This window comes from Coregonus clupeaformis, chromosome 20 (assembly GCF_020615455.1).
Source record: "Coregonus clupeaformis isolate EN_2021a chromosome 20, ASM2061545v1, whole genome shotgun sequence".
In the NCBI taxonomy this organism is placed as follows: Eukaryota; Metazoa; Chordata; class Actinopteri; order Salmoniformes; family Salmonidae; genus Coregonus; species Coregonus clupeaformis.
The window spans coordinates 63,330,188-63,347,252 of record NC_059211.1 but is presented as its reverse complement, the minus strand read 5'-3'; the positions used below and the strand labels follow the sequence as shown (position 1 = coordinate 63,347,252).

Below are 17,065 nucleotides of genomic sequence, written 5' to 3'. Positions count from 1 at the left end.
GTGGGGTTTATTGGCGGTTGGCATCCAACGTTATGGTGCATTACCGCCACCTACAGTACTGGGGTTTGTTGATGACTGGGGTGCGTTGCTTTGACGTTTCCGTACCGCAGCATGCGTTCGCTCCTTCTTCTTCTGCTTCTTTTGCTGTGGGTTTTATGGCGGACTACAACACAAAATATGTATTGCCGCCACCAACTGGACGGGTTGAAACCAAAACAAGGTAAAAACAAAATCCATACATAATAGGGAAACTAACTTAATCCACACAAATACAATTTTACATTGACAAAACTCCCACTTCTTTCTTCTTTTAAATCTCCATATCTCCCTTCTCAGGCACTAGGGCCTGAGTTGGTGGTACGGCTTTTGACAATATTCCATATTACTATTTAGCCGAGAAATCTTTCAGCCCCAGGAACCGCTCCGCTGCAACCACAATGATTTCTATCTTCCTAGATATTTTTTCCACCTTGGCAGTGCCATTAATCACCATTGCAATAAAGGCCACAGTCCACCTTTTTAACCTTTAAAATATCAAGATCCTCTTGGTGAAAGGCAACCCCTGCAGCCTGCAGTGAAGGCCTATCCACCACCATGGACTCTTCAGGTGCACCACTGAAACCCTCAAACCTTTTAATGGCTGCTGCATATGAAATGCTCTGGACAGCCCTTACTTTGGCCACCTCATTCTCTTTCGCCCTCATGGGACATTCAAAAAGAAGTGGCTTCATGGTTCCCACCACAATTGCAACATGACATATTTTCATCACTCTTATAACACATGACATGATCTTTTCCACAACTTGGACATCTCGGCTTCTCCCTTCTGCAAACACTTGAAACGTGACCAAAAGCTTTACAATGATCACACTGCATTGGTCTTGGGATAAATGCTCTGACTGTATAGTTGATATACCCTAACTGCACTTGAGTAGGGAGAGAACAGATAGACTCTTCACTTTTTCTTCATTCACCACACGATTCATCCAACGTGCATTAATCACTCCAGGAAGATTTTTCATCTCAACACCTTGCTGCCACCTACTGTAGGCCAAGATATGTGGCTACCACAATTGTATTTAGTGTGGCTTGGGAGTCAAAAGATAATTGGACAATTTTATAGGAAATAACTATGAGTGTTATTTATTGACTGCCATGATCCATATATTTAGCTATTTAATTTACTGACTCTAAGCCAGCGTTCCTGTCTTGCTCTTGGCCCTTGGGAATCACATTTCCAGCATAGTTTCCAACATCTTATCATTTGAATGAAACAAATTGCAAGTCAGACAGAATATATTAATTGTAGACAAGACAGTTAAGTCTAGAGACTATAGAGGATGGATTGTAAAGGGCACTAAGAAATACATAAATAAAGCGTTGGACTTAGATCTGAACAGGGATGTTTTATGAGGTGTTATGATGACCCTCAGTCCCTGGTTTGCTGGTTTGGCTTGTGTTGTTACTTGTGTTTTGGGAATTTGGTTTTTGCTGACTTTGGCCTTTCTCCAAATGTATGATTTAAAAGCTGTGTCAAATGAACAGTTATGCGAGAGGAACGTTTTCAGAGAACTACGTAGGCGGTAAGCAGGCTGCGGCATTTATCTTCAGTTTCCTTAAAAAAAACATTCACTTGAGCACAATAGTCACTGTTTACTTGTATGGACCCAGTTGCACCATTTGATTTCTTTGCATTGTGTGTTTTTCCACCAGATATTCAGGATAGTGTACACCCTTTGAACATACTGTATTATTGTATTACTGTATTTAATCCCTTGGTGGAGAGGAGAAAAAAAGGTAACAACATGATCTAATTCAGTCAAAACACCCTTCTTTATTTCATCACATTCAATTACTTTACATTCCATAACTTCTTTACACGTCCCCAGAGAATTGAGGAGAAGCAATAAATATTCATAACTTGTACAATATTTGACATGAAGTAGCCTTTTTATACATCAGAAGCTCAGGAAAAATCATAGTTCTCCCTTTACTTAACAAGCAATCTTTAATCTTAGCATAACATTTACATAGCATACAACTCAGGTTTTTTGGAATCGTTCTGGAATCGTTGGACATCAATGATGTTAAAATGTAATTGTTCAACCTTAACCAACAGACTCCAGAATAATAAAATGTAATGTTTCACAAATGAGATACAATCAGTTGAATGAATTATGATATTCTTATGCGTTACATTCTATTCATGAAGATATGTGGCTAGGCTTTGACCTTCTGATCTCTCAGATGATCCTCTGTGCTGATATAGCTGCACATTTTCATGCGCTTCAAACCTTTGACCTACTCACTATGCAAGTGTGTTTCTCAACTCTCCATCTGTGTGGTAATGTGTTTCTCAACTCTCCATCTGTGTGGTAATGTGTTTCTCAACTCTCCATCTGTGGGGTAATGTGCTTCTCAACTCTACATCTGTGGGGTAATGTGTTTCTCAACTATCCATCTGTGGGATAATGTGTTTCTCAACTCTCCGTCTGTGGGATAATTTGTTTTCAAACCCTCGGTCCTTGGGATAATGTGTTTCCCAACTCTTGGTCAGTGGGATAATGCAGACTGACTGCTCCAATAGACCATACTCGGACACCGGGTATGTCCATACTCAAGTCCTAGTTTTAATTTAAGAGATATCCATAGGAGGATGATCTTAGCTTGCCAGTCACGGTGATAAGGAAGATTAAGAGATACTGCCATGGCTGAAGAACATGTAATCCTCATTTGACAGAGCATTGTATCCTTCACTATATGTGATAACAGAAATGTCATTTTTTTATGTCGGTAACAACCGCAAAGTACCAAGGACCACGCTTGCTGCATGATGAGTAACCTTGCCTGAGATCTGAAGAGTTGCTTTGGCTCCCTGGTCAATACTAGGCTTTAGCTTAGGTGGGCTAATGCAGTCTTCTTCTGGCACTCACTCAGGAGACCCGGGATCGAACACCGTCGGTCGCACAGTCATATCCTGCTGACTGTATTCTTCTCCAAGCTTTTACTCTGAAAGGGGTTCCACTCCCAGCGTTGCAGCACACTCCCCTTCAAATCGGCCTGGCGCTTGGTTATGATCTCATATCCTGTTAACGGGATTGTTCTCCGAGCTCTTGCTCTGAAACGAGTTCCCCTCCCAGCGTCGGAGCACACTCCCCTTAAAATCGGCCTGGCGCTTGGTGATGAGGTAGATCTTGCGGAGGACGGCCCGGCGTAGCAGGATATAGACCCAGGGGTCCAGGATCTGGTTCCAGGAAGCCAGCCGCACGCCCATCAAATTCAACGTCTCGTAGGTGGCCATGTCAGCTTTATCAATGGAGCCCCTATAGGAGCGCATCACCGACATGAGCCCGAAGATCTTGGGCATAAGAGAAGACATATAATTGTTCATTGTTATACTTTGATCCAGAAGCATCATGCAACCAATTTCTTTGATGGGGCATTGATGGCCTAATTCGATTTCTTTGGAATAATGATGCGTAAAATAAACAATATCTTGTGTATTTTCAGTGTACAAATGAATCAAACTGAAGGCGCCTGTGGCCTGTCTTTGTTGTTGGGTGACTTTTTTCTAGATGTGTAGCGGGTATAGGGAATAGGCATGGTGTGGTGGATGGTATCAGCAGCATCAGCATCGACACTTGTTTGTGTCCCAGGCAGCGATTGTCCCACTCACCAGCAGAGGGCTCCAGCAGATACAGGACGTGACCATGATGCCCACCAGCTGCACCACCATCTCTATATCATGGCTCTTGGCCACTGAGCGGTGGCTGTGGGACGATGAGCAGCTTGATGGCCTCCGTCTCAGCCTGGCCAGAACCAGGGTCAGCCCGCTGATGGTGTTACACACCAGGGCCACCCCCAGCGACGTCAGGCCCAGCCCGGAGAAGAGCATGACGAAGGCTACGTCCGCTTCCTGGGTGTCGTTAGCTAAGACCTTGATGAAGGACAGACATTTATTGGTATATATAACTCTATACTTTATCCTATTGTTATTGTACACTAGTGTTATTTCTATTAGGCTTTTTGTGCTGATTTACTTCAGCATTCTAAACATCACACTGTTTAAATAATTGTCATAGAACTTTGAGAATGTTCAAACTAAAGCACTAGGGGAGTTCAATACCTGGCTGCCAGGGCTGGGGTCAATTCAAATTGAAGGCAGTCAATTCAGGAAGTAAACTTAAATAATAATACAAAATAATAAAAATAAAACAGCATCTATTTTCAATGACTTTTCAATAAACTGAGGAGTAGAAGCTATTTATTTCAAGTTTTTCCATTTTTGAATTTTTTATTAAAATCACTTCCTGAATTGACTGACTTCAATTCGAATTGACTCCAGCCCTGCTGGCTACTGACCTTGATAAAGCACCAGCTGTTGGGGTGCTGGTAGGTGTATGACCCCAGCTGGAAGCAGGGCAGCAGGGCCACGCAGAGGGCCACCAGCCAGATCCCCGAGAGGGACAGCTTGGTACGGGTGGAGGTAACTAAGGAGGAGTGGAGCAGTGGCTGTGTAACGCCCAAACAGCGCTCCGCGGCCATCGCACAGCCCAGGAAGAGCGGGCACAGGCCAAAGAACACCATAGAACCACCCAGGAACTGGCACATGGGGTCGGTCGAGCCGTTTGAGGAAGCGGCTGCCGCCTCGGGGGACACCCCTCCGAAGAGGTAGAGCCGGAGGACCAGCGCTCCCGGGATGATGTGCCCAAAAAAGTCTGTGAGTACCAGGGAGCTGGCGAAGAGGAGGAAGGTGGCTTTGGAGCGTCGGCGCTGGTGGGAGTAGGCGTTGGCCAGGATGAACAAGGCCACGATGTTGGAGATGACGCCCAGGGTCATGGAGAGAGCGGCTGCGATCGGGCCTCCGGACGTGGGATTGTCCGAGGTGAGGTTCCCCTGGTGAGCCAGACTCTCCATTTCCACCTATACAAGATGCAATATACAATACAACTTTATGTCCAATCACAATCTGATATGTGTCTTTTTTCTTTCTTATGTTATCCAATCCCCAGACATCACACATACACACAAACAGATGTGAAACCAGCCACCCTCCATTAGCTAGTTCAGGCCCGGGACTTTAACCAGTGACCTTCCGGTTACTGTTCCACCTCTCTAATATGTGGCCTACCTACCATCTCCGTGTCCCACTGGCTGAGGTTGGAGAGGGGGTCGAGGGCCCCCGGGGGCCCGGAGAGGTTGTAGTGATTCATGGCTAGCATCACTGGGCTTTGAAGGTCAGGAACCCCATCACTGAGAGAGGCTGAGAAGAGTAGGAGAGAGACAATATGATTATAGTTGTATTTCAGGCTTCAATGACCTGTAAGTAACATGGGGGAATGGGGTCATCGTATAGGTAGCAATATAAATGGAAAACACACACAGTCAATACTAGATGTGCGAAGAATTCAGACTCAAGTTTCAACAACACATCTTCTTCCCTATCTAGCTATCCTTCAGACATGATTATGATCAAATATGATGAGGATGAGTTACGCATTAAGGACACCCCAGAATCAGATGTGTCGAAATTCATACTGTTCTCTATCCTATTGAACCCACCCAGATAGAAGATCTAAAGCCCCTTTAGACAAAAATAGCTATTTGCACCTCAGAGAATATCTGTACGTTAGAGACTGTTTGCACTAACTCTCACACATCTAACCCTTACACACAAGCAAAAACACACAAGCACACATAAACATACACACACAACACTGCTGTTCTATTATATACTATGTATCAAATTGGGCGACCAAGACAATACCCACTTTATATTTGTAACCCAGTCATACTTGACATAGCACATTCATTATCTATACTATATATCCTATTGTGTACATATTAGTTTTACTATGCATACTACCTTCTTCTAATTACTAATTATTTTTGATTGACTTTTGATTATTATTGATATTGATATTGTACTGCAATGTTGAGCAGCTATCACGCAAGCATTTCACTGCAACATTTATACCTGCTGTAAACTGTGTACATGAGGAATAATGATTTTGATTTATTTTAAATTTAATTTGAGGTAATAGCACCTAACCCCTAACCACAGGACTAGGATCAGATCATTCTACCCCCATTCCCAACCATAACCATTAAGGGATTATTAAACAATATCTGATCCTGTATCAGCAGTTAGGGACATCTTCCACCTAATCCCACAAAACAGCTGCTGCACACCTCCATTCACATTTAGGTTGTACAACTGATGTACAACGCATTTGACACACAATGGTTGTGATACAACTGATATTTTCGTGATACAACTGAGAGGTTGTCTGCACACAAATGTAGACACAACCATTGTGCGGTGTCTCCAAACACTTGTGTAATGACTTTTCTGCTGAAGAACTCTCGGGCGGCAGGTAGCTTAGTGGTTAAGAGCTTTGTGCCAGTAAACGAAAGGTCGCTGGTTCTAATTCCTGAGCCGACTAGGTGAAAAATGTGTCGATGTGCCCTTGAGCAAGTCACTTAACCCTAATTGCTCCTGTAAATCGCTCTGGATAAGATGACTAAAATGTAAATGTTGTATCACACTTGTTGTGCCAAATCCGCCCTCGACCCCCTCTCCAACCTCAGCCAGTGGGACACGGAGATGGTAGGTAGGCCATATCCGTTGTACATTAGTCGTACGCCACTGACAGGTTAGAACGAAGACAAGTTATAACAGTTCCCTGTTAACAAGCGCATAACTATTGAGACACATTCCATGAGCAGCTTCAATCCCTCAGGCTGTATTCTAGTTCAGGGAGGCAGCAGGCAACACACGTTCTCGCTCTCTCTTTTGACAAAATGGTTTCCTCACATTAACACTTGTCTTTGGGAAACATGGAAATTACATGGAGGTGATGGTTAGTTTTAAAATGCCTCAAAAATACACTTTGTTGGTTGGTGTAAAAGTAGACTTTCAAGCAATAAATCTCAAGCAAAAACACACATTTCTGATAACTCTACACACATGTTGTGTTTCAACAGTGTGTCTATATTGTATTGACGTGGCAGAAAGTCCAGAGGCTAAGTCTCTAAGATGTGTCTGTTTTATTCAGTGGTCTAATGTCTCTAATGGAGGTGATATATGCTGCCAAGCTTATTCTACATAATGCAATTCATAACTAGGCTATTCTATTCTATTCTATTCTTTTCTATTCTATTCTAGTAAAGAAAATGCCCAAAAGGTGGTTTTGCAAAGGCAATACCTTGTCAGTTGGCATTGGCTTTTACATTCAGTATAAATGCATATATGTGTCATGAATAGGCCTAAAAACGGACTAAATTTTAGGAAAACAGATCTCCATGCACAGCTCAACCTTACTGTAAATGAAACTAAAATAGTTTTAGTATCAACTGAGGATGAATCCGAAAACATCCAATGACATTTTCTGGATTGACCTGTCACCTTTCATTATCACCCTAATCACCCTACTCAATGACCTTATCATCGAGTCACCCTGTAATTATTATTGAGTTCAAGGTCTGTTTAGATATTTAAAATATGCACTACCATGCCAAACATACCACTGACATGTCTTTGTGGCTGAAACATTCTTCTCATAATTTCTTTGAGGAGGGTTATTTTTTTCCAAAGCTGTCCATTTGCTTACCCTTTATTAATACTGATGCCATACACACAAATAAAATAAAAAGCCAAAATATTTTGTGAATAATCATTACCATTACAGATAGGGATTAATAATTATAGTCAATTGTGATGTCCACCCTGTCAACGGAATAGTCTGCGATGTTATTCCAAATCCAGATTCCAGATAGATATACACGTATCTATATAATCCAAAAAACCGTTGAAGACGAAACACATTCAGCAAAGTCTTCCTCAATCGACTGGTGCAGAATAAAAGTGCTTTACTCTAAAATAATAACTATTGTTCCAAGATATCTCTTCGGCAGGATGATGACATTGAGTTAATATTCCCCATTGTTCTCGGAAAACAAATGTTCAACAACTTCCCAACAGAATTGCCATTGTCGCTTTTAAATCCGTTTGATTGGAGTTTCATGACCCCAGAGTGAGCGCGAGGATTATTCCAATGCTGCGGAAAGGCTACACCGTAAATTCTCTGGCGCGTGCTTCTCAACAGCGTTTTTATATAGCGCCGTGTCCTTATGAATAGGTAGCCCATGGGCGGCCCCGTGAGTCAAGTTTAAGTCTATTCTTTTAGAAGAACACTTTTCCATGTAATTTGTCCATGTTTACGTGTACGTTTTACAGTCACTTTTATATTAGGCTACTGTAGCCAATGTGACTCACATTCACATTTTACTTTGAATATCAGTCTGTATATACAAGGTTCAGGAAATAAGAACTCAAATAGCATTACAATAACCAGCTGACAAAGATCTATAGTTTAAAACAGATACCAACATATTTGGTTGTTTTTAAATAGCCATTATTGATTCATTTGATCATTATTGCTCAGTAAAAATGACATGAACATATTGTCTATAACCCATCATTACAAGAGGTGACAACACTACATGCAGTAGGTTACACAGTATAGTACAGCCTGTATAGGGAAGTCTCAAATCATACTTATACTTATAATTCACCATTAAATACTGGTATACAGTAATACAACATGTTGAATTGGCTATTTCCTATGCTCCTGTAAAAATACATTTGTTGCAAGTGTTTTTAACTTGTGCATCTCAGAGTATGCCTTGAGGTATTGTAGCAACAAAAAAAACGTTTTAATGTCACATACACTGGATAGGTGCAGTGAAATGTGTTGTTTTACAGGGTCAGCCATATTAGTATGCCACCCCTGGAGCAACTTAGGTTAACTGCCTTGCTCAAGGGCACATAAACAGATTTATCACCTTGTCGGCTCGGGTATTCAAAACAGCGACCTTTCGGTTACTGGCCCAACGCTCTGATCGATAGGTTACCTTTCGCCCCAGGCCCTAGGATCAATGCTTGGTTTCAAATTGATGATAAAGTGCAAACCGAGACGAGAGATGGCATGTATCTCTTGCTATGCTGATGCTGCATATGAAACATGATGTTATAAATAACTAGAGGTGTCAACTATCAGGCCAGACCCAGTAAACGTTGAATACCTTGCTGAGGACGTACTGTAGGCCTATGAGCTAGGGAGACTGGTCCTCTAGTGGCATTTTACTCTCCTATCTAAATATATGATATAGGCTAATATTAGACAAATATATTCTAAACCAGACACTTAATTAATGCAGTGAGTGATTAGGACAGCCTTTATTAGCCTGCTATAGATAGCCCAGATATCAAGGGAATGAATTCACTCTGATCAACCCGAGAATTATTAATATGTAGTACTCTACTTACTGTAGGCCTGTGTCTTATCCCACTCTGGTTTTAAATATATTGAATGTCATTTTAATACTCACTTATATGGTTACCCAGAGACCATGCAGCTTAGTTAGGGAACTCCTTTTTCTCCTCTACTAACATGATTCATTTTGTGCTGAAACTCGACCAGACGTTCCCCTGCATTTTTCAAGGCTTCTGAAGTAAAGAAGCTTCGGGAGAAAACATCATCAGTCCTCTCTCTCTCTGGCTCTGTCTTTCTCTCTCTTTGATTGACAGCTTAGTATAAAAAGAGGTGATAGGAGGAATGTGTCAGGTGGTGCAACCAAACCGTGGCGCTCGCCTTGTACTGCCCACTGGAGACAGGTGCTGCGTGTTTGTTTAATTAAATCAGTATTTGGCAACGCCAGGGCAGACACAGGCTTGTGGCTTGGCATTGGACTAAGAGCAACAAGAAGTGGATGTATATGAGTTCAGAGAAAGAGAGCAGGGCGAGGAAGAGAGAGAGACAGAGAGAGAGACAGAGAGAGAGAGGACATTGATGTTTGGTATGGTTCTGAGGGAATACTCTGAGGTTTGGTATTCCATTGGACTGGACCAGGTCTACTAGGCCTTCCAAATTATTCAAAACATCTTTCACAAAGAGAGGCTTTGTGAAAGCTGAAATGGCGAGAGAGATGTCTGGCTGAAGAGTAGTCTATTAACGAAACCAGAACACAACGTAAGAACCACAACATCTGTTAGAGTGAAAGAATGTGGGAGATGGTGAGAATGATCAAACGCTTGATCAGAGAAACAACCTGTGTGTGAAAAGTAAATGGAATGCCACATAAAAAATTGAAAAGTGAATTTAACGAGGTGTGTCAAAGGAGGGACTTTTGACCTTCAGATCAAAAAAATTGTCGAAGCAAACTCAGAGGTGGAAATTTACTTCCCAGTTTCTTTTGTTATTCCTTTTTCCATTTTAATGTGACATCTGACCTGAAAAACAACCCGTGTGTGAAAGTAAATGGAATGTCACGTTGAACATTGAAAAAGGAATACAAAAGAAAATAAGTGAATTGGAGGAGGTACAGTACATTAGTTGTCACCTCTTTGATCTAAAAAACAATTAACCTCCGAAGTAAAAAACATGAAAACATCTCCTTCATTTCACGTCCTACTTTCTCTTTAATTCCTTTCCCATTTTAACGTGACATTCCTGAAAATCAATCAATCAAATGTATTTATAAAGCCCTTTTTACATCAGCAGATGTCACAAACTGCTTATACCCAGCCTAAAACAGCAAGCAGTGCAGATGTAGAAGCACAGTGCCTAGGAAAAACTCCCTAGAAAGGCAGGAACCTAGGAAGAAATCTAGAGATGAACCAGGCTCTGAGGGGTGGCCAGTCCTCTTCTGGCTGTGCCGGGTGGATATAAGAGTACATGGCCATTAAGGCCAGAAAATAACTACGTCAGTAACAGCCAGACTACCTTCATCTCAGACATACTCACCAAACGTGCTTAACATTGACAGGAGGTGGTTTCTCTTTCAAAGTTCCTCAGTAGGAGGACAGGATCTGATAACACAGGCAGGAATTGCGTGACAACCGACAACCTTGATCATCCAGAAGCGCAAAACAGCATTGGAAGTTCAAAGCATTGGAACGTCTCAAACCTTCCCCATTAGGACCATGTCAACATCCCAAATGGCATCGTATTCCCCACATAGTGCACTACTTTTGACCAGGACCCATAGGGCTCTATAGGGACTAGGGGGGCTTTTTGCGACACACCCCATCTCAAAGAGCGCCAAAGTTGTGTGAATATTGACCTTGGAAGTTGGATCCGGAATCCAGGACCAAAATGAAGAAAACTTTCTTTTTTTTTTACATCTGGGGTTATCAGAGTCAGACCCTTAGTGCAGAAGTCAAGTCAAGCACTTGGCCCCGACGAGACGTCCCCCCCACCCCCCTTTTTCTATGAACAATGTTCCCCATTTCCATCTCTTCCCCCCATTTTCTTGGTAATTTGCGCTCGCAAACGTTGCCATTTGGCCTGTGCAATGGCCTCGGTGTCCTTCCAACACCCAGTCTGGCTTTGAGGCCTCCTCGACTCCCTCGGCTCCTCAATCTCCCCCACTGACCACAAAGTGGTCCTGAAAACCACAGACTGCTCTCCTCTTCCTCTCTTCCCCCCTTTTCTGTCTCAACAGTGAACCTGCCGGCCTTTGAACCGCTCTCAGATGGAGCAGCGAAATGGAGGGTTGGAAAAGGCTGCCAAAAGGTTTAAGATTAAGATCTCTGTCTATTCATATAAAGTTGGAAATGCTAGACTAAAGAAAAGCACAGCGTTAAGTACTCTTTGGTCGCTGCATACCGTTTGCGTGCAAGGCACTTCGCTCGTCCAAATCTGCATCCCATGCGGTAAAAACAATCAACATAGTCTGTCTCAACCTGTCTCAGGTGTTTTAGTCTCACCCCCAAACCCAAGAATAGAGATGGTTGTGCCTCTCCGATCAGTTTCTGATGAGAGTTCCTTCTGTGCAATCTCTCCAGTCTTCATTTGCACTAAATTCTTCAATATCTTATGCAATAAACCCACCTGATGTTAAATTAATATTAATATATAATAATATTAATTAAATGTACCCTATCAGATACGGTGCAGCAGCTGCTGACATTATGTCTAATGTGACGTTTTTATGTTGTCTTTTGTCTGTATTTTGCCTTTAGAATAACCTCTCCAACTGCAGAAATCTTGACACCCAGGCAACAGCAGCTGCAGTCCTAAATAATTTCAACAGTTTTGTTTGCCAAATTGTCCACATGCACACATCACGTTAGTGTTATTATGAATAAAACAATATGCAGTCATACTATTTATTCACAGAGACAAACAGAAACCACAGACCATGTCATAATATGTCCCTCTGACGTTTTACAGTGAGATGTTATGCTGTCATGATTGGAAAGCCACATGCTATCTAGCCACTCTAGAATCAACAGGATAAAATGGACGCCTACTGGCATGTCTACAGTACATCAAAATATGCAGATCAGCATCCTTGGCTCTAAGCACTTAGTCTATTCATAAACAGATGACTATGATGAGTGGAATGGAAGGAAGATGGAAGCTTGTTGGTTCTGGAATGGTGGGGTGGGTTCTTTCGGTTCCGCTGGCCGGCAAGCTACCTCACTACTTTTCTCTGTGGGAGGGGGTGACAGTCTGACAGACAGACACTCAGACAGACAGAGAGACAGACAGAGACAGTAGTGGTTCTTAGATTTACCACAGCGATGGATTCATGGAATATTCCCCAGTTTCTATCCATCATGCGGTGTAAATCTACCAGCACTGAGCACTCCCACATTTCATTCCCCTGACCTGGGGAATGCTAATATAGGTGTTTATCCTGGCCTTCTCTCCACCAGAACTCCATGTTGAAACCAAGAGGTGAGAAAAACAGGAGAAAATGTTTCTTGATCTTCTGGGTACTTGGGGGTGAAATGCACTCTGGGTAGTCTTAGGCTTCGTTCCAACTGGTAACCCTTTTCCCTATATAGTGCACACATTTTGACCAGAGCCCTATGCACTATGTAGGGAATAGGGTGCCATCTGGGATGTAGGCCTTATCGTTTCTGAACAGCACTGTCAATGATGGATGGTCTTGGCTCACACAGCTGAACATGGAGGAATGAACATGGACTGATACAAGACAGGTGTGCAGCAGAGAAAGGCTTGCCAATTAAAAATCCACTTGTGTCTAGTTCACAATCAAATTCCTCTCAAGGGCAAACATTTCCAGTAATTAATTTAGTTAGATCTTGTCAAAGAAAAGGGTCATACATGTGTTATTGATAAATCACTGCACTAATTATCAGTATATTAATATTTCAGTAACCAACAATCACATCCCAAAAATAATTAATAATAATAATAAGATCGGACCCACCCACAATGTTTTTTTTTTACCTGTCTCCATTACCAATAACAGGGGAGGTTAGCATTTGGGGGGGTACATACTTTGTTCCTCTCTAACTTTCTCCCAAACTCCAAAATGACACAATACATTATTCACTATTCAGTTCCTATTGGGAAAAACATAATCTGAAACACAACCAAAACAAACTGCAAATGCATCCAACAAGTTTGTAGATTCACAAGCTTGATGTAGTCATTGTGGGCTAGGAATATGGGACCAAATACTAAACTAATATACAAAAAAAAATACAAAATGAACATCAAACACATTTTAAAACCATATGATTACATTGGAACGCAACCATTACCTACACGGTAACAAACATAACTAATGTACAAACCAGATGTTGAGGACAGGGGGAGGACATGTTGTGTTGTTTAGTGGGTCAGTTTAGTACTTCGCTAAAACGGATAACAGCTGTTGTTGTCATCATCACAAGAGGTTTGAACCCACAGATATAGATAAATAGTTCAACCTAGAGATGTAGTATCTTAATTTGATCACCCTGCTGCAGGATAACTTTCCTGCAATGCAGGACATTTAAAACGTGTAGTGTATTTGATGTTTAAAAAGGCTTCTGAAGTTTGTAATGTTTTATTATTTATTGCTTATGAATTTGGACCAAAGCCTCTGGCGCTCTTGGTGGTTCGTACTTTGAACGAGGCCCAGTAGAATTTCAACAAGAGTTCGAGATGGAGGAGAGGAGAGGCCAAGTTTGATTGAAGCTGTGGGTCAGTGTGGCGTTTTTCTCTCTCTCTCTTTGCAATAACAACAATTAGCCTGAAATTCCACGGATATAATAAGTACAACCGAAATGCTTAAAATATTTAATCCTGAAACTTTAGCCTGATTCCAGATCTGTTTGTGCTGTCTAGCCAACTCCTATGGTCATACATGAAAACACAAACAGTTCTGGGATCAGTCTAAAGTGTCAGACTGCTGAGCTGCCAGAAAGGGATTTGCATCCGTTATGAAATGTGTCACTAGAGGGACTACTAGACTGATTCCAGATCTGTTTGTGCTGTCCAGCCAACTCCTATGGTCATACATGAAAACACAAACTGATCTGAGATCCGTCTAGTAGTCCCTCTAGTGACACATTTCATAACTGATGCAAATCCCTTTCTGGCAGCTCAGCAGCATTTTGAGGAAAACCATGAACCTGTCTTTTCTAAAAATCATTAGACTTCCTTATTATGCGTCTGATTTGTGCTGTGATAGCGAACACACTCTCTAACGCCCATGTGCTCCTGTCAACACATTTCATAATTTCTTCCTTTTCTGGCCAAAGATCTGAAACTTAAACAAGGACTATATCTATCTATTCTGTTGTGAAATATAAACATTATTATATTGTCTTAGTATGAGTCAGATTTTTATTGTGATAGCAAACACAAGCTCACTAGGCTAATCATTCCCACATGCTGTTATGTTTTCTCCCATTTCTCCATCATCTTCACTTAATAATTTCCCTTTTCTGGCCAAAGACTATATCTGAGTAAACATTGGTTACATTTATCTATTGTGAAATATATATAAACAATTCCAGAAAAGTAAGTGTGGAAGCATGTAAATCATGTCCTGTTACTCCCTTGTAGCCTACCAGTAAGGCTTCAGTGTGGGCGGCAATGTTTGAGGTCAAATTACTGCACCTTTGACCTCAAAGGTTGCACAAATGACATTTTTGATTCAAATGAGAGAAAAGGAAACCTGAGCTGACGCCACAGTTGTTTCTCCTCCATTTGGTTTCACAGGAGATCATGTAGAGATGATCCTCTCCAGTAAGTATATAGTATTATCCTCCTGACCTACCTTATCATTTAACAAACAAGACAAACAGCTATTAAACACTACTTCAACTTTGTGTTACTTTTTATACCATGCATCCATTGGCCTAGATCAGGGTTGCCCAACCCTGTTCCTGGAGAGCTACCCTCCTGTAGGTTTTCGCTCCAACCGCAGGTGTTACTAACCTGATTCATCTTATCAACCTGCTAATTATTAGAATCAGGTGTGCTAGATTAGAGTTGGAGCAAAAACCTACAGGACGGTAGCTCTCCAGGAACAGGGTTGGGCAGTCCTAGCCTAGATATATAAATACTTACTTTGTAAAATACTTATGTCAAAATAATAACATTATGATTATTTTCTTATCTACCTATTTTCCTTTTAAATCACGTGTCAAACTCATTCCACGGAGGGCCGAGTGTCTGTGGGTTTTCATTCCTCCCTTGGACTTGATTGATTAATTAAGGTCACTAATTAGTAAGGAACTCCCCTCACCTGGTTGCCTAGGTCTTAATTGAAAGGAAAAAAGAAAAACCAGCAGACACTCGGCCCTCAATTGGAATGAGTTTGACACCCCTGGTTTAAGTCAATTAACAATGGCAATCAGTAATTTAATCCCAGTCCATAGACAATGAGGCCTACAGCAGTATGAGAGAAGCCGTAATCCTGTTGATCCAGTGGAAGCCTATATGGCTTTGAGGTCTGTGTCTGCAGAATCACTGTGTCTGCAGTATCACTGTCTGCAGTATCACTGTCTGCAGTATCACTTATCTCCTTCTGCATAAATCAGACCTGATTTAGATCCTGTACTAGGACGCACACACACACACACACACACACACACACACACACACACACACACACACACACACACACACACACACACACACACACACAGCTAACCTCTTTCCACTGTTGAGACCACAGATTATGGGTCTGAAGGAGGGGGGGCATGAGAGGAGGACAGTCAAAGGTGCAAAGTGTGTGTGTGTGTGTGTGTGCATGTGTGTGGGTTGAAGCTGACAGTCAAAGCTGAAACAGGGGAGTGATTGGGAGGTCAATAGCCCCAGCTCATCCCTCTATCCTTCCATCCCAAAATTCCTATTTTCCGTTCATCTCTCCATCCGAAGAAAACCACTGTCTGGTACACCGCACGCACATAAAAATATCAGGGGCTCTGAAATAAGAAAACATCCCTTCCTCCCCCTTTCCTTCCACAACTCTGTCCCCCAGTTGGAAAGCCAATGTGGGGCTTGTGGGTTTGGACGGGGTGGGATAAGCGGAGCTTGGAACATGGAATGCCAGCGCCTCAGAGAGAATAATAACTGATTGATATTGGTGACATGCCACCAGGCCGTTTGTGAAGTGTTGATATTGATTAGGAATAACAGAGACAGTATTGCTACAGCACAGTGTGGTGGTGGCAGTGTCATGGGAGGCATGAAGAGAGAGAGAGAGAGAGAGAGAGAGAGAGACAGCATGGTCAACAAACCAGTGGAATGATGAAGACTAAATAATATCTGAATTCGTCACAGCAATCCTGGATAATATAGCAAACTTGTCTTTAAAAAGTTGACTGATTTGTTGCTTTACTCATGGATTGACCTGTAGTCTTTATAGCGATGTGATTGTTTTAGAAAGTAGGCACGTGATCAATCGATACAGAGCCCGTGGCATCAATAAGTTACTGGTGTGTGTTTTCCTTTCTCTAATTGTTCCTACTGGCAGTTGCCTTCCCTCCTGAGACATACAGTACATTGACCTATAGGTGGGTTGATAACGCTCCACCAGTCACTGAAGATGAGTGTGACTGTGACTTGTAATAATGGGGCGGCAGGTAGCTTAGTGGTTAAGAGCGTTGTGCCAGTAACCGAAAGGTCGCTGGTTCTAATCCCCGAGCCGACTAAGTGAAATATCTGTCGATGTGACCTTGAGCAAGGCACTAAACCCTAATTGCGCCTGTAAGTCGCTCTGGATAAGAGCGTCTGCTAAATGAATG

The 17,065-nt window shown here is 42.1% G+C and overlaps 1 protein-coding gene across 1 annotated transcript; it reads right to left on the bottom strand.

Moving 5' to 3' along the window:
• Nucleotides 1-1,814: 1,814 nt before the first annotated feature.
• Nucleotides 1,815-8,089, bottom strand: ptger1a (prostaglandin E receptor 1a (subtype EP1)). Its single transcript, XM_041867408.1, has 5 exons — nt 7,684-8,089; nt 5,136-5,263; nt 4,363-4,923; nt 3,677-3,937; nt 1,815-3,358 (listed from the first exon to the last, which is right to left on the bottom strand). Exons 2-5 carry the CDS (start codon nt 5,220-5,222, stop codon nt 3,080-3,082), a joined length of 1,188 nt encoding a protein of 395 aa, XP_041723342.1. The 5' UTR covers nt 5,223-5,263; nt 7,684-8,089; the 3' UTR covers nt 1,815-3,079.
• Nucleotides 8,090-17,065: the final 8,976 nt, after the last annotated feature.

Coding starts and splice junctions, on each gene's coding strand:
- ptger1a (XM_041867408.1), bottom strand. CDS start 5,222: ATGCTAGCCATGAATCACTACAACCTCTCCGGGCCCCCGGGGGCCCTC. Junction 4,924..5,135: donor GCCAGTGGGACACGGAGATG/GTAGGTAGGCCA, acceptor CATCTTGTATAG/GTGGAAATGGAGAGTCTGGC. Junction 3,938..4,362: donor ACAGCTGGTGCTTTATCAAG/GTCAGTAGCCAG, acceptor TCCTTCATCAAG/GTCTTAGCTAACGACACCCA.